General features: G+C 36.2%; 1 protein-coding gene across 3 annotated transcripts in view; it reads left to right on the top strand.

The window, feature by feature from the left end:
* The window catches only part of LOC136033161 (transcriptional regulator protein Pur-beta-like), a 123,038-nt gene that overhangs the window by 39,649 nt on the left and 65,066 nt on the right, over window positions 1-18,323 (top strand). Inside the window, exon 1 of one of the 3 annotated variants that reach the window (XM_065713829.1) lies at window positions 2,737-3,073. The exons of the other annotated variants lie outside the window; for them this stretch is intronic. Within the exon in view, the coding sequence (XP_065569901.1) occupies window positions 2,995-3,073 (79 nt within the window). The 5' untranslated portion in view covers window positions 2,737-2,994. Of the gene's footprint in view, window positions 1-2,736; window positions 3,074-18,323 lie in introns of those variants that run through there. 3 annotated transcript variants of the gene reach the window in all.

The raw sequence follows: 18,323 nt of genomic DNA, 5'->3' as shown, positions 1-18,323 counted from the left end.
AATTTACATGTTACATACTAAAATTTAATCATTTTGGTGCTATAACCTGCCCTTGCTGCAGGGCATAGTACCCCAAGGTATGAGGACCATGCTTACACATTGGGGTACTATGCCTAAAATTCAAGGATTTGTGCACAAGTAACACTTTACATGCTAGACTGCATTTCACAGCCTCTTTACCAAGAAATGGAAATGTACCATACTGTAATGGTACAGTATGCTTATTTGAACATTTGTTGGCTTTGCACTGTGCCATTTTTATAATTATGCACTTACTGTGACCAAAGTTAACAACTTAGCGAATTAGATAATTAATGGTATCTGTATTTTGGATAATCATCCTGCCATTTAACCCAAAACTCCGCTGTTTACATTTAAGTTTCAGTGACAGTTCAAATAAGCATAGCTCTATTTTACAGCACAAAAGTAAAGTACTTACAGAAGTTTGTTGTCTTTCTCTCTGTAGTTAAGAAAGTCGTTGTCCTGATCTCCACTTTTTGTATTTCATCTTCCTCTTCAAAGCCGAACGTAGCTTTAGTAAAATCGCCCACAGATGGCAAAAAATAGAGCCTCCGTAGTTACAGCTGTACTCACTTGGAGAAGCTATATAGGACTAAATAAAAATCGGCGGCAGTTATTCATCGGCGGACCGCCGCCACCGAACCTCACGGCGGTGCGCCGGCGCGCCGACATGTTTTTGGCGGCGGCCCGTTGAGTTATATTCGGCGGCGCGCCGCCGACTTTCGGCGCGGCTTCGGGGACTATGCCTTACATGCAATCAAAGTTAATACATTCAGTACTTTTTACCATATAGATTTTTTTGCCTAAAAAGTGTCCTAATGGGAGTGGCAACCCCGCTTTTATACCCTGTCACCTTCATTAGAATTAGTATTGCAAAAAAAGGTAATATGTAGGGGGTAGGGGGATAGTAAATATAATCTGGGCTCCATTTCATGGCTCTCAGTGGCTCTGGTCTACTATATTTTAAATCTTTAATTACTCTGGGCTGTAGTTTGTTCTTTACTTGGCAAATTACCTGTTATAAATAATCTGCTATAAGCAGTGTTTCGTTAATATTTGGATAATTTTGTAATTTCGTTAGGCTTGGGGATTGGAAAATGTATTTTTTTTTTCTTCTGTGAGTTTTGGGGGAGAAGGGCTAATTTTATTATCTGGTGCCATAATCTTGGTCACCATAGGCGTCTTACTTGAAAGAATGGCAAATAATGGACTATTAGGAAATTTAAGATCTTCTCGCAAAACAATTATTTGCATCTGAAGGAAACATGCTATTCCTATTTGTTTTTATCTACCATTTTAGGCTGAAGGTAATAACAAAAATTTTTATGATCCTTGACAAATGAAGTGTATGGAAAGTGTAGGTTTGATGAGAGATGATTGGTGAATGAAATGAGGGATTAATGTTTTGAAAGTGTTGAAAATTTTGGACAATCTTCTCGGAAAACAATTAATTTCCTCTGAAAGAAACATGCTAATTTCTAGATTTGTTGTTATCTACAAACTATTTAAAAGTGAATTTTCTTTTTTTGTTTTGTATTGCCATAACCCTAGAGCTTTAAGCGCAATAAAAATTGCTTACATACTTACGTTTACGATCGTTAAGTTCCGGAACACAACCCGTGTTAGTATCTTCTAGTCTGGGAATCCGGCACGTACGCAGGAATCTTTTTCGGGGGGGGGGGGGCACAAAATCTTCGAAACAGCAGATATAAAGTAGCATTTTTTTTTATTTAGTAATGCAAAAAGCACGTGTATCGGAAAATACAGATTAATTTTAATCTGTAGTATTGTAGCGATTGGGGGGAACAAGACTGAAGCCTCAAAAGTACGTTTTGGGTTTAGGTTATGTTCATAGCGATTTAGAACCAGTGTTTAATCTATTATATCCCACTGAAAGGGAAATTTTAGGGTTAACAGTGCAATATGGGTGCTGTGGGGGCTAGTTCTTCTATTGCAAAAACGTAGATTTCAATGAAAAATGATAGTTTCCAAAATTGGTCCATTAAAAACTGTACTTTATCCTGAAAAGGGGGGATAAACGCCCTAATATCAAGGATAATTATATTTTGCTGTGGAAAGCAAACTCTCTTTACAAAAAAAAAAAAAAAACAGTACAATTGCTAATTACTTCAAAGAGGGTAAAAAGTTAGACAGAAAATGGGTCAATAATTGGGCAGTGACTTGACCGGATAATTGTGTGCTGTAAAATCCTCTAAAAAAGGCTTCACACGTGTATCTAGATTCTTAATAAATGTCCTACTTTTGTCAGAAATTCCAAGAAACCATGGTGAAATTAAACATTTCACAAAATTTCGAAGGGGGGTGGGTGGGCCCGAAGGCCTCCCCCTGCATACGTGCCATCTGGGAATAATAAAAGTGCTTTTAACGTCTGGAAATTAGTACGGACTTTAACTTTGGACGGCTGTACTATTATCAGCCCTACTGACTTTAATCTTCTAGGTCTAGGATTTAAACATGACAACTCTTTGGTGTCCCTTACATGGGTCCTAGATACAAGATGTTTAGAGGGTTGGTCCTAACTTTAATTCTAACCACCTCTTATGTCCACCATCTTATGTTTTTACCGCCTTTAATTGGTTATTGATAGTTTATAATGAGTTTGCATGTTACTAAGTCGCTAGACAACATTGTTTCTGAGCCAAAAAAACCTGCATAAACTTCGGCGAGACATTAGAGAATCAACCGCGCATCTCTTTTAGCGCAAAGTTCAGTCTCTTTGTCCGTGTGCCAGTGAGTCGGTGGTTGAGAATGCTGGAAGACTAAAGTGGAGGTCTGGTTTTTTTCGGGACGATTTTTTCCCTATTTCCCCCCCAATTGGGCTAAAATGCCTTTCCGGGAATGAAGAGGTTGGACTTGGATTGGAAGTTGGGCTCAATTTTGGCGTTCATCTATTGTAGAAGGGTTTTATTGTACCCTTAACAATAGTGTGTCTTGTAGTTTTGTTGGTTGGGGATGTTTAGCAGAAATATTAGAAGTGATTCAACGGAAAGGATGTTCAGAGAGGAAGGAGGTGCATCTGCTTCTGAGCAAGGTATGGTCAATGTTTTTTGAACATTTTCTTATACGGCCAAGTGCAAGACCTTCCTTAGATGATGAAAACAAAATTTACGTACGGCAATATCAGATGGTCTTATTTTCATTTTGATGGTTGTATTATAGACTTCACCATGTCCAAAACCATAGGGCAAATCTCTCACATATTGTATATATACGTATAGCAGGATACATACTGGTATAATGCTATACCAGTATGATATTGCACCATACTGGAGGTATGGTGCTATACCTCTAGAGAAGGCAAGCACTTGGGTATTATTTTGGGGGAAGGGTGAAGGATTATTTTGCAATTTCAATAAGAAGTACCCAGAAACTTGTGGAAACTTAGGGTTATTGTTGGGCAGGCCCCAAGGCCCTCACTCTTCGTACGTTCCCGAGAGAAGGGGCTCACAATCTGTTCCTAGGCCTGCACCCTATTTAATTTCAAAGATGATTCGGTGACGTGATTTCAAACCTCCTTTAAAATAGGCTACGATATTTTGCTGAAATCCTACTTCATTAATTTATAACATATAGATATAAAGTTCCTAAAACAGTCACTGGAAATCTTGTCCCATGTCTACTCTCCCCTTGAGCCGCTGCTCTAGGGGATTTTTTCTAATCGTTGTATTTCAAGAGCGTGTATTGACATAATTTAATGCAGTAATGCTAAACTACAGTCACGTAGTGTGCGTACCTATCAAGGACACTTGTGAGATCTTGTAACATACAAAGAAAAATAATATTTTTCTGAAAACTTTTTTGTAAGCCTTAGCTCTTTCAAACCCCCTCAGAATTTTACAAACCTCCTCCCTTGAAAAAATCTCCTACTTGGCCTTTTTTTTTACATATTCATTCTGACATACGCGTCAAATTTTTCAAAATCTTTTATGTTTCACCTAAATTATGAAAGCATACAAGAAACCCTTTAATTTGGATTATAGGAGTTCCAAGACCACAAATGTGTACAAGGTCACATGTATTTATAAATAATCCTTAGTATCCTGGTTTACAAAGAACCTTTGGGATATTTTTTTTGATACGTGGTAAGTTAATTGCAAACCTGGATATTCTGTGTAGTAAGCAAATTTATTTAAGTTTTTCTTTGAGGACAGGGGCGAATTCAGGGGGTGGTTCTTAGAAGCACGTGCTAGAGGGGCGAAAACTACCTGATTGGGGAGCCAATTCTTTAACAGTGTCCCCAAACATTAATTCTGCCTCCGCCGTTGTTTGAGAGGGACTAGAGCAATTAGCTTTTTTGTGACAACCCCCTGTATTTTGACCATCGATTGATTCACGACAATGGTACCATTTCTGAACCGCGACAGTATTTCTTGTACAGTCCTGTTGTTGTCTAGGTTGTGGTCGATTAAATATTTTTTTTTTTAGAATTGAATAAAGGTAAAAAAAAACTTACAATTGTTGATTAAAAAAAAGAACTATTTATCGGCACACCTGTGCAGAAGCGAGGGGGGGGCCTTCCACTAAAAAAAAGTTACCTACATATTACTAACCATCTGTATTTTATCCCACCTACCCATGGGAAAAATCCTCAGACTCCCTCCATGGGGATCATGCATCTGTACACTTAAGTTTGTATATCTGCGCACTATGTAGAGATTCTCAAGAATTGTGGGTCTGAAAAATATGTGAATTTTTCCAGTTTTTTATTATTTCATTATTATTATTATTTATTTGTCGTTATGCAAGTCAATTTGACAGTTGTAAATTCAGTATCAGAATAGTTTTGACTCTACCCCCATCCTCGGGGTTGGGGTCAGAACACAACAGTATTCAGGTGAGTTCATCATTTTGCCAATTTTGTTCCACCGTAGAAGGGAAGAAGTATGCCTCAAACCTTTTCTCCAAATGGTATACATTTCAAAAATGTACTTTCCTCAAGCCTCAACCGTCTGGGGAAAAATTCTGACCCCCCTCTGCAATTTCTTGGCCGTGATATGACCATGCGCGTTTTCAGTTGTTTAATTGTCTTTTTGATCTAAATGATAACAGCTTAAAAAATAACCAGGGCCTTAAAATTGTTTATGATATTTTCAAAATTTATAAATTTTTCACATCTCGTGTTTCCTATGTTTTATGTACCAATTGCTTTTATCGAAACTCTTAATGTCAAGACCAAAACTTGATACAAATTGCCTTGTATAATTTACTTAATAACATGCCAATCTGATAAAAATACTTATTGTCGGGTCTGCCTAGGTCTTACGACTGACCTGATGTGTCGCTAATGTAGTTAATGAGCAGTACGTCTGTACACACTGGACTGGCCCTTCGTCAGGTGAGTAGATGTACGATTTTTTCTTGGGGATTATGGAGGGATTGAAAAACAGAAGAAAATGTACTTTTTATGCTTTAGTTCTCATAGTGGGAAATTCTCTTTCTTTGATTAGTTCCGGTAACGTAAATATTTGTTGACACTCTAAAGCAAGGTTGGCACTGAAAAAATACAAAACAAAAATCCTAAGAGTTCATTCATGCTGCCGTGTTGATACTAAAGCTCCTAGACACTTTGCATCGTTATAAAGCGTATAACCGCCACAATGGCAAAATCACCTCTACTAACATACTCAGTTTAAAGCTTCTTCTGTGACCATAATCTAAAAAAACTTACGGTTATTTTAGGCTACTTTCCCTTAATAATCCAGCGGATTTTGAGGCGTCGAACTTCATCCTTAACCCCTCCTTCCACAGGTTATTTTTTTCAGAGGTTAATTTTTTGGCGGTTGTTGTGTTTTTATTTAGATTTATCTATTTTAGTACACTGTACCGAACCCTGTACATTCGATCCTTAGTTTAAAGCAAATTATCTTATGACTGTCATTTTTTATAGTATTTGTCTAACTCGTAAGGAAAATATGGATTAAAGATAAATTGCTAAGACCGTAAGAAAAGAAAGGAACTACTTGATCTAATTTATTTGATCTTATACAAAGTTATTTCCTTGATCTTATGTCAAATTTCTCACTCGGACTCATATTTAATGAATTTTTTATCTTCAGAAGTATGACCCCTGTATCAAGGCCGTATCGAAGTTGGGGAGGGGACTGCCAGGTTTTACACCACTATAGTTTTTTTCCTAATCGTAAAAAAATAACGAAAACATATAAACAAATTTTGATCCCTTTTGTGAAGTTTTTGTAACCCCCGAACAAAATATCCTTTCCTACCGAACAAAAATCCTGGCTACTAGCTTGGCCTCTATGCTTTTCCCAACTTTTGTTCCTGATCATATATCAAAGAATAAAATATGCTTGTATCATGTTTTGTTCGTAAACCTTTTGGTATTTGGAGATTTTGAAACGAAGCCACTACATTTAAAAGTTAAGCAAGTTCAGTTGTTTCATGTTCTTAAGCTTGACAGGTATGCATGAGGCGGGGGGAGGTTCTCGGTTTCATAGTCTCCCGAAATAAAATAGTTTAAGTCGCTTCCAATGATTTCTTTTATTTTCCCGATGATTCCCTTATTTTATCTATTTATTATTTTACTCCACACAGGGGAAAGCCATAGACTTGTCGCAACAATATTTTATATTTTAATATTATAAAATATTTTGTTTAGTCTTGCCCCCCTTCCTGGAACAAATACTGTTGATATGAGTCTAGTAGTTTATGTCGATATAGTTTAGATACTTGGATAACAAATCTGATCAGCCCACATATCTATTTCATCTAGTTTTGTCAGTATTCAACATAGGTGCTCCCAAATTGCTGAATCGATGCCAATAGGTTGGCTAATGGCCGTTAAGCGTAGTTTTTATCGCGTAGTTTTTTCATGATTTTCAACATTGGCTATGTTTGTCCATAATAACATCCGATACTGTCCCTGCTCAAAGGGGTGAAATTCTCCTTTAAGATTGCCTTAAAGGAACCTCCTGCCGGAAAAATTGCAGCCTAAAACTTCTTATTTTCGAGTTTTCAGCCAACTGTTGGTCAGATAACCGAGATGCTGTCTGAATTGCTTTCTGTATCGCTCGAAATTCATCCCTCAAAATAATTGTTCTGTTTTCGCAGATCCAAAAGTTTGACAAGCTAATACGTACCTTAACTTTAAGATTTCAGTTCATCGTCACTGACAAGTCTAAACGTTGTATCTGACACGTTCAAACCTCAGAGGCAATCCTCCAAGACCATGTGCTAACTTGTTTCCAAAGGAGAGGATTATCAGGACAATTTATGTTCAATTACACTCGACTCTGTTTTAGGGGGGATGGGATACTTGCCCGGGTGGAGAAATTTAAGGGACACAAAATATCAAATAAATAACCTAGCAGTTACAATCATTTTGTAATTTCCGAAATTTTATTTTTATTAAAAGAAAGTAGAGGGCGCAGTTGGTAGTAAGGATAAGCAAATTAAATCGAAAACTTTCATTTTTCTCATATCTTCATCACCATTCCTTGAAATTATAAGTAAGTAGACCGAATTTAAACAATATTAGTTTTTTGTGTGATATTATTGTTTCAAATTTTGTTGATAAATGACAATTTCCTCAAAAGTTGGCCTGGAAATTTTTGGAAGATAGAGGGGGGGGGGGCAGTAATCAAGATTTTGCCCCGAGCGCAAGAGAGGCCAGAACCACCGCTGCCTTTGGGAATAGCTTACGAAATGGTTTTTAGCAATTATCTCGAATGTTTGAGAATGTCAGATATGACCTTTTGGCGTGACAGCGCTGATTAGACGATCACTCACTGCACGGATGTGCTTGGTGATGCAACCATTATCGAAATGTTCCGTGAAGTACCCCCTCTCGTCCATAGGGGGTCTGGAGATATATACAGGCTTTGTCTTTGTAGCAAAAACCAAAGTATACTGCATTATATGTTGCGTACACTCGTGTGAATTATACTGTGATAAGGGTAACTTGATCTGCGCAAAGGTTAATTGCTTTAGTCAACAAGTCATTATTGCTGCAACATGCTACAAGGAGCTCAAGTCCGCTGTGATTTAAATTATAGTGATTTTTTTAAAATGGGAAGGAAATTAAGATACCTTCTGCGCAGGGACGTAATGAAGAAGGGGGGGGATCCGTCAAAATCCTAAACTCATCTGATTTTCTGGGCATTCTTATTCAAATCAAGTAATTTATGTTTATATTATCATTGATCTTTGCTGGAAAATACCTGCATGTGTACCTGCCTCTTTGGATGAAGGAGAACTTGGGTCGTTGAAGCTTGAAAATTACTGCATTTGCACAACTGGCCAGTTTCTAGTGAATTCGAAGGCCAAGTTGAGACAGGAATCGAGTCTCCAAGGAAACAAGTCATTGAGAAAACAGGCCGTGACTTCTTATAAGTGATTTCTGAGATCACACTTGGTAAACATAAAAAAAATATTCATTGTGATGAAAAACGAGTATAATTTCAACTAGTGAAAAGACTCAGCATTTCATTTTGTTTGATAACACTTCCATTATTGCCCCCATTAAAGGTCTCATGCAAGTTTTCAGGGAGGCAGTTGAAATCAAGAATTATATTCTAAAAAAAAGTCGCGCTTAAGGCCATACGCTACTTAAGGTCATACGAAAGCATCTCCGCATCTCGCCCATTTCAAATTTCTTCATTTTTTTTTTTGGCTAAGCTATTTAGAATTAACCCTTTGATGGCTTTGATAAGGCAGTTGAAATCCAGAAACACATACATTCACGTATATTCACAATTTTATGTTCACAAAAAGTCGCGCTTAAGGCCATACGAAACTTAAAAGAATCTCCTCATCTCGCCCATTTCAAATTTCTTCAGTTTGTTTGGCTAAGCTATTTAGAATTAACCCTTTGATGGCTTTGATGAGGCAGTTGAAATCCAGAAACACATACATTCACATATATTCACAAAAAAGTCGCATTTAAGGCCATACGATACTTTAAAGAGTCTCCTCATCTCGCTCATTACTAATTTCTTCGGTTTGTTTGGCTAAGCGATTTAGAATTAATTGGGCTGTCTTGCCATAACTTGTAGAGCTTTGATAAGGGATCTCAGTAAACGACAGAAAACTGAAGGCTGATACCTCCCGAAAATCTTAGAAAAAACATTCAGCTTCTCTCGTTTTATGCCGGAGATAGAGATAGCTTATTCAGTCTGCCCTTTCCTAAATCTTAAACTGAACTCATGCTCCGTTTGAAGAAAAAAAAAAAAAATCAAACTTCCCAATGGTATAAATTTCATCAAGACTGAATAGGCTATCTCTATCTTCGGTACAAAACAAAAGAAACTAAATGATTTTTCTAAGATATCTTGAAAAATAGGTGTCGGGTTTAGTTTCCTGTCGTTTAATCGGGTCTCTTATCCAAGCTCTGCAAGTTATGGCAACAGTTCTGCCATGTCAGTTCTCACCAGAACCATTTTCATTTTTTTTCTTTTATCTTTTGCCTTTTGCATTTGACCCCCTCCCTTCCCAAAAAAATTTGATTTTCCATTGCTACTGGCATTAAATGACAATTAGGTCCTATTTTAATAAAACCTGCCCATGTGGAAGAGCAAAGTTGTTATTTTTCCTGCCCCATCCATAGGCTGGCCTTGTCCATTAGTAAAGCTAAATCCATTCTGCTCATTTTTTTTCTGGTCAGAGTAATGTTCTCAGTTGGTTTTCGTTGAAGTGCTAAGGAGCTTCATAACTAGCAGTAATAATGACTCAAAATTGTGTTAAAAATTGTCTTCTTCAGCTAAAAAAAAAATGGTTTGCAGTTACTACTATTTATAATTTTTGATTGATCGTCTGTTTGAACGCAGGAAGTGAAAGCAATCAGGTTGGCAAGAAATAGTGCTCGAGGATGGTTAGAATTCGTCTTTTTCTTCATGCACAAGACTTACTTTCTCTTTGGGTCAATGACCGATATAGTGCGGCTTTATTTTTGTTTTTTGTCTCTGTGGATTATCATGTTGTCTACCGCCGGCTTTTTTTTGCATCGGTGATGTGTTGTGACGGCAATTGTAAAGTAAATTAGGCTTTTATCCAAATAGGCCTTTTTGTTTGCTAACAATGATAGCAAAGGAGACTTGTTTATACGAAAGGGCTAGACAACAGGCGACTTTGGTTACACCAAATGTAGAACCTAATGTAGAGCTACGAATATAGAAGCCGAATCGGACAACGATGCAGAGGAAGCAGGGTTTGAAGCACAAAATCATACACACGTACGAAGCGCAGTGTGCAACCACTCGGTTGGAACTAGGAAATTCAATATCTGTAATATATGAATATTTATTGCAAGCAAACGATAATGAGACATGGAAAAAAAATGCAAAGTAACGGCAGTCAACGCATAGGCGTCTCTTCGCTAACTGGCATGCAAGTAAGTGTAAGTATTGTATGGCGGCGCTAGATCCTTAAAGTCCAAATTGGTGGTGCCGATCTCCGTTTCGTGGCCCTTCAGCCAGAAAGTGGAATGAGGGGTTGGGATAACCGGCATGGCAAAACTTAATTACTGCATCTGCTCCCCTTTATTTCTCACCTTACTCCAAACTTACCCTGAGGAATATTCTCTGCTGACTAATAGTTTCAAAACAGCACCCAATTCCACGCACCTGCCACTCTTCATTATAATTTACATATGCAAAATATTGCTGTGTCTAAAGGCCCATTTGAAGAATATTTTTTTTGAAATATCCAGGACGGTACGTAATTTGCTACATAGAGATTGAACAGGGATACTTTAAGGCATAATGTGTTGTGATAAAAAACCAGGTAATGCCCTTTATGAATGAAGTTGTTCGATCCCGCTGAGTTATCACAGATAAAATTGCCGAATTTATATTTCACGTCAAAAATTATCAAGATGTAAAACAAACAAATTAAGGAATGCGTAGAAGAGGGAGGCAAAAGTAAGTCTTCATTTATGATAAAAAAAACTCAATACTTCCTATGCTTAAAACAATATGAATTTATGTACAATTCTAATTGTTTTATTACTCATAACAGTGAACATTGCTCATCGCAGCAATAAAAAGCACAGCCATTTTTAAGGTGAATTAGTCAAATTATTTTTCAATGATGGGATGATAGGTTTTTCAACTAACCGCTAATTCTTTTCGCATGTTGACGCATTAATGCACAGAAATAATAACGTGGCATTCTGGCTTCAATATTTCTGACTAGACCTTCGATCGCTGATCAATTATCCAACTTAAGAAAAAAACCTCTCCAAAGGCATAATAACTACCAGAATACACATACATTTCTGATTTAGTTTAATCCAGAGGCCTTTTATGTAAACCCTAATAGTTAAAGCCTTTTTGAGCTAGGTATGTATAAGGAGATTGTCCTGAGCGTGCACAACCTCCTCGTTTTATTTATTGTTTATTTGGAAGGCAGATGAGGCGGGAAATGCCTGGTCTAGATTTATAATTTATGAGTTTAGAGTTGGGGTAAGCAAAAGCACATAAAAGCTTTGGGATGAAAAAGAAGCGACATGATTTCTAGAGGCCCATTCACAATGAATCTTTACTAATACCATAATTAACAAGTTCTAATTTGATCCAATCAGATTTTTCATAGAAATTTCTGGCTGGCTAAATAAATTTATGAAAAACTCTGAATGGCTCGAACTAGCGCTAGTTAATTCTTGGTATTAGTAAGATTTTATTGTAATCGGGTAATTATTAAATTAATTATTATTAAAATTTAAAATTATTAAATTTTATATTTAATAATATTGATAATTTTGATAATAATATTGATAATAATATTATTATTGATAAAAATAATATTGATAAGATTGATAATAATATTGATAATTAAATAATATTTAAATTTTATATTTAATAAAATATTTAATATAATTATAATATTAATAATTATAATTATAAAATAAATTATTAAATTTAAATTATTAAAATAATTTAACTGTATCACTTCGATTATGCCTCTGTGCAAGGGAGGGATATACCCCTTGGACACTTTCCTGGGAAATAAAAATAATGACCTAAAAATGCACATTTTCGATGTTTAACCCACCTCCCTCTCTGAAAAAAAACTTCTGGGGTCTCATGAGTTAATCGGCTTAACGCTGCGGCGCCTTTTCGGTGCTATCATTAGGAATCATGTTCCTTTGTTCTTATTTTTTCTTATTGATTAACGCTTAACTTAAACTTGTCTCCTAAAGCTATAAAGCGATAGGAAAAGCTCCAGAAATAATATCAGACGATTGCAGAGACTAGAATGTAATTAAGCACATTCTTTTGACCATAAATTAGCATCTGCGGAATTTCGAATTTTAGAGTTTGCAAAAGACCTTTAGACACAAGTACGCGCGCGGGAACTTTCTTTGCAGAAAGGGGACAAACTTTCTGAAAAAGAAAAAAGGACAACCAATAAAGCAGTATATTATATTAAAAGGTGTAAAGAGGCTGAAAAAAGTCCTAGGATCTCGAAAGATTTTTTGGTGGGGAAGCCCTAAGAAAATCTTGCCCAGGTGCCTGAGTTACGACACCTTTTTTTATGGTATCTGGTTGTGTTAATATGACAAAAACTATTATATTTTACTTATCAGGTCTTTTAGGCACATAATAGTATATAAGTAGTGGGAATTGTCGTTCATTTAAAAGGTTTTATGTTCTTAGATTTTATTTATTTTCCTCTCCTGAAGAATAATTCAGGATGAATAGCTAGCGGCTATTAGCGGCTCTCCAGAAAGACATTCAGGAACAAAACGAGATTCATTTCAGATTGCTAATTTTGTATTCATTTTTAGGGTTTTGTTCACGTCTTAACAATTTATCCTCAACCTTCCTCTAATGGCCTCATGTAGCCCTGGGCTATATAGACAATCGAGTAAAAAATGATTGAATTCTTACTTTTTTTCCTTTTAAATCAATCTGTTGATTCTTAGAATTTTGTGAGAGCTCATACCATATGTGCTCTTGTCTCTTCTGGCCTCGTCACAGGTGCCATATGAGCTCTTTGCTCTTGTTTAGTTAAACGGCAGTAAATACTTTTAAATAAACAACTAATTTGTTAATTACATACTTTAATTAAAAAATAATTAATTAATTACTAGGCTTAATGCTAACTTAATAAATTATGTACTTCAATTGTGAACATCACCTTTTGGTAATCTGACATCAATTGTGTCTTGGTTTTGGCCTAGTACTAAATATATTGGCCTTTTATCATGTCATTATTTGACATATAGACTCGGGATTCCCACATCCAAAAATTTAACTGACAGACAAATTGCCAAAAAAAGACAAATCGTTTAGACTACATTGTAGTTGACATATTGCTTTTATATAAATATAATGTGTCCATTTTATTTTATTAAATAAGACTCCAAACTAAAGTATTTTATGATAAAGAGTTACAAGAAACTCGATCCATTTTTGTTGGCAGGATAGTCCAGAGGCACGCAAACAGTAAACACAACATTAATCAAACAGTTCGTGGTGTAACGAACTGTAGTAAGGAGCGATCCGGCTCAATAGTAACCGAAACTCTAAAAAATGGAATTTTGATACCAATAGTTACATCAAAAGAATCGCATTTTTACGCTGATTCTAAATATATAAGTTTCATCAAGTTTAGTTTTACCCATCAAAAGTTTGTCTTATTTTATGTCCTATTTTGTCCCCTCCTCAACGCCTCGCTCTTTACGCTAAAGTTTTTTATTTAAAAAAAAGTAGAGTTGTGAGAAAGAGTCAAACTTTAGCGTAAAGAGCAAGGCATTGGGGAGGGAACAACCCCTTTCATAAACGGAATAATTTCTGTTTGTTTTAAGTTTTAATGTTGCTCCTTACTTGCAGTTAAAAAACTTGTTTTTTTTTCATTTATTAGCAAACAGAATCATAACAACAAATAGTTTCCTGTAGGCAGGATCCTAAATTGGAAAAAAATAGCAAACTAAGTGCTAAACAAAAAAAAACTTTTAATCCAGTGTATCGCGATCTGCATTGGTCTACACAGATTTAACCCCAGATGGGGGGGGGGGGGTAGAGTATCTGTCCGAGGGCGAAAACATGAAAAACTTGATTTTTAGGGTGTATTTTTTCTATTAAGAAGTTCCTTTTTGAACAATATCCATATGGACCAATAGGGGTAGGGGTCATGGGGGATACTCCTCATATGGCCCCTATGGTCTGCTATGTTCATCTCTTTTCAGGAGGATTGGATGTATTTTCTTCTAGAATGTGGTTTCTCCTTTAAAGATATTGCGGAGGACCCCCCCCCCCTCCTCGATGAAATCTTCTGATACCTTTCTAAGGCTTGAACCTGTTTGTTACGTATATCTAGAACACATATCAATTGACGAGGGCTTCTTCTTCTGAGCGATAGATAGCTCTTACTAGATAGTAAGAGCTCTTTACTAGATAGCTCTTGGTCCTGTTTTAGAATTTTCAAAAACAGAATTTATCCTTCTAATTTGTGATTTTGTAGTTTTTGAAGATGGAATAGACACTAGAGAAGACAACGTTCTTCAAATTTTAGGCAGAATATTTAAGGAAAGACTTGTACACTTCTGAGGGTTAGGAGAAACCTAGATCTTATGTAGAGCCCCTCTCACTCCCTTTTTCCCTCAAAGTCGTCTGATCAAAATTTTTAGATAGCCATTTTGTTCAATATAGCTGAAGGTCCAATAATTATGCCTTTGGAGACCCCCCACATTGCCTGGGAAGAGGTCTTCAAGTTATAAAATTTGCCAGTTGTTTGCGTATAGTATTTGTTATTGAGAAGTATACATAAATATTTAGGCTAGATGCAGATGAATTGTTCTGCTGGAGGGATTTTCCATGGAGAGAATTTTCCATGGGGAGGGGGATGAACTTTACAGGAGAAATTCTACACTGGGGATATTCGTCAGAATTCCTATATGAATTTTATTATTCCTATTAGTCCTGCTTTCTCTTTGCCGACTCAATGTTACATATGGAGATGTTAAAGGGAATTGTCTGGGGTAAATTTTTACCGGGTTGTAGTTGTCGAGATGGTCTTTCCTTTGGAAGGGGGTTTTTCACTGCGTAAATTTGCCGTGGGGGATTTTTCCACGGGATAAATTATCCAGAGGAAAATTTCTGCGGGAGTAACTTTCTACTAGGGGGTGGGGTATTTGTGGAAAACTTTTTCACGGAGGAGGGGATTTCCGGAATGATTTTAAACGCAATCTTTCCAAATGAAAGTGCACTGAGAAAATTTTTTCTCCCGGAACCGTATGCAAGAAATTTTTTGCGGGGAATTTTCAGGTGGAATGGAATTGTCTGGGGTGAATTTTCCTGGTGGGGAGATTTTACGTGGGGATAGCTTTCCATGGAGGTATTGCCCATGGGGAGAAGGAATTCTCATGGATGAGGAGCTGGATTTCCCTGCATTATTGAATTAGCATGTTAAATTAAATTAAACACAAAAACAAATAAAAAAAAGTTTTTTTTCAACTGAAAGTAGGGAGCAACATAGCAAGGTATTGAGAAGGGGCAGTCCCCCTCATATAATTAATAATTTCTGTTCTTTTTCATTTTTGGTGTTGCTCCTTTCTTTCAGTTGAGAAAAACTTTTTTTTTTAATCCCAAAAATAGAGCGAATAATTATCAAAAAGTTTTGTGAATTCCATTCGTTATAGTTGACTATCGCTTTTTTGCAAAATCTTACTGGTTTGTTACTAAGTGCTAAAAAGTTTCCTATAGGTTTTATATTTGGATTTTTTGGCAAGTCTTTTGATTATTTAGCTTGTGGGCTTGGAATTCCTTACAGCAGATGCTGTATAATGCTAAATTTTTGCCATGGGAAATTTGCACTTTTGTCTGGCTAGCTTAATTGCAGATTCTCAATTGTCTGGACTTTAATCAGTGCATGAACGGAATTGGTGCAATTTGTCTCTAGTCAGAGATGCCATTTTAATTTTGTGTTGGGAGAGGGGTCAATATACAGTATTGGAAAGAAGATAAGGTATAAGGAATTATTCTGTTGTCTGGTTGCAGTAATTGCAGATTCTCAATTGTTGCGAATTTAACTCCCTGATCCCCAATGTGGGGTACGGATCCCAATTGTTGGGCCTGGTTATATTTTTGTGGGTCATGGGCAGGACATGCGTTCTTTCGCTGACTATACTTAAGAGGCTTAATTTTGAAGAAACAAAAAATCATGTGAATGATATCACATTCATATGAATTTAAAGGGCAAAAAGATGCATGATAGTATTGCGATAACACCATTCACTGGATAATAAAAAAAAACAAGTTTTTTTTATCCGAAAAGTACGGAGCAACATTAAAACTTAAAACAAGCAGAAATTATACTGAATATGAAAGGGGCTGCCCCCCTCTCAATACCCCGCTCTCTACGCTAAACTTTTCTAGTACTTTAAAAGAACTTCTGATTCTAGTTAAATGAACCTTTTGTTTTAGGGGTTGTTTCTAAGAAATTGGAACGAAAGGTCAAACTTCAGCGTTAAGAGCAAGGTATGGGAGGCAGTCCCTATTATATACACAATATTTTCTGTTTCTTGTAAGTTTTAAGGTTGCTAATTACTTTCAGTTTTAAAAAAACTTATTTTTCTTTTATTTAATTTCTCATCGGTTTCAACTAATACTGATAAATCCACCCTCCCTTTCATGGAAAATCCACCCTCACAAAAAATCACTCCATAGAAAGTTCCTCCTGCGTAAAATCATCCCTGGGAAATTATCCTTTGAAATTCCATCCTCATTGCGTAACCCCCCCACCTAGAAAATTTCTTGTGGACGATTCTGCCTGAAAAATTCTCTTCAATACAATTTCGTTTGAAAAAAGACTCGCTTTTTATGTTTCTGTTCGTTTTCCAGGTCATGTTAGAACCCCTCCCCCCCTGTGTGAAGAAAGCCTTTAGAAGGTTTAGAGGGGACAGTAGCCCTAGTCATGTTAGTAATGTGGGTCTATTTTAAGTTTTACTTAATTATCATTTAATTCGTGGTCGAAAATCGACAATCTTTTTAGGATTTATCCTTTCAATTATATAACTATTTTTTATCTTTGTGTTTGATGTTTCATTTGAATTTCTGTTCATTTGGGGTTTCATTTGCTTATTCATAGCAATTCCTCTTCGTTTGAAGTTTGATATGCTATAGAACTTAGTTTCTTCTCGTCTTTGGTTTCTCGTACATATGGCTCTTTATTTTTCTTCGAAAAAATCCTTTTTTGGAAAATTTTCTATTAATCAATTTCTGGTTATTTTTTCGTTTTTTATGGCCAAAGTTTCACTTTTGGCAAACATTGTGAGCTTTTTTCTTGTTATGGTTCAATTGACAACCACGAGGCATGTAATGTCTTCAGATTTAGCTCAACATCCCACTTGACATTTTCTAACATCCTCAACTTAATTTCCTCAGCCGTTCTTGAGATATTTCAGGTAAACTTCATTTTGACAACCTTGGTGCACACTTTCTTTAAATTTAGTGCAACATCCCTCTTAACCTTCCCTGAAAGTATTTACTCAATTCCCTTGACCGTCCTTGAGATATTTCAGATGCACCATTTTGACAACCTGGAGGTACATAATGTTTTTTGATTTAGTTTACCATCCCCTTTGACATTTCCTGAGAATTTCATTTTGACAACTGTCTGAGATATTGCAGATACATCCATTTGACAACCTAAATACGCATAGTGTCTTTTTATTTAATTCATCATCTGTGGCGTCAATACAAAGAAATTAGGGAAGAGGTCAAATGTTCAGAATCAGGGGGGGGTAAGTTTTACAATTTATCTATGAAAACACCGGAAAAGCCATTTTGATTGAAAATACCAAGGGATGATATTTTAAAAATCTGGAGGGGGGCTAAGAATTTTGAGGCAAATCCCCTCCCCACTGCCTTCCCTCAATGAATAACACTGTTCAACATCTCATTCAAAATTCCTTGAAAATTTCACCTAAAAACCCATGGCTGTTCCTGAAATATTGCAGGCACGCCAATTTGACAACCTTGATACATATAGTGTTTTTGATGTAGTTCATTATATCTGTCAACATACAGTGAAAGTCTCAACTTTTAATACTAGCCGTTCTTGAAATGTATCAGATGCACCATTTTAACAATCTGGATTCATATAATGTCTTTTCATTTAGTTCAACATCCCCTGAAAGTTTCAACTTGATATCCTTTGCCGTTTGTGACGTATTTTGTTTTGACAACATGGATGCACATGATGTCTTTTGATTTAGGCAACATCTCCCTCTACATTTCCTTGCAAAAGCCTTCATTTCCATTATAAGACATACGTTTCAATAATTGCCAATTTACAGTATTTACGGCCCTTTTCCTAGTGTC

Source organism: Artemia franciscana, chromosome 11 (assembly GCF_032884065.1).
Source record: "Artemia franciscana chromosome 11, ASM3288406v1, whole genome shotgun sequence".
NCBI classification, from domain to species: Eukaryota; Metazoa; Arthropoda; class Branchiopoda; order Anostraca; family Artemiidae; genus Artemia; species Artemia franciscana.
Note: the sequence above shows the minus strand (reverse complement) of the source record. Positions and strands in the feature narration are given on the sequence as shown.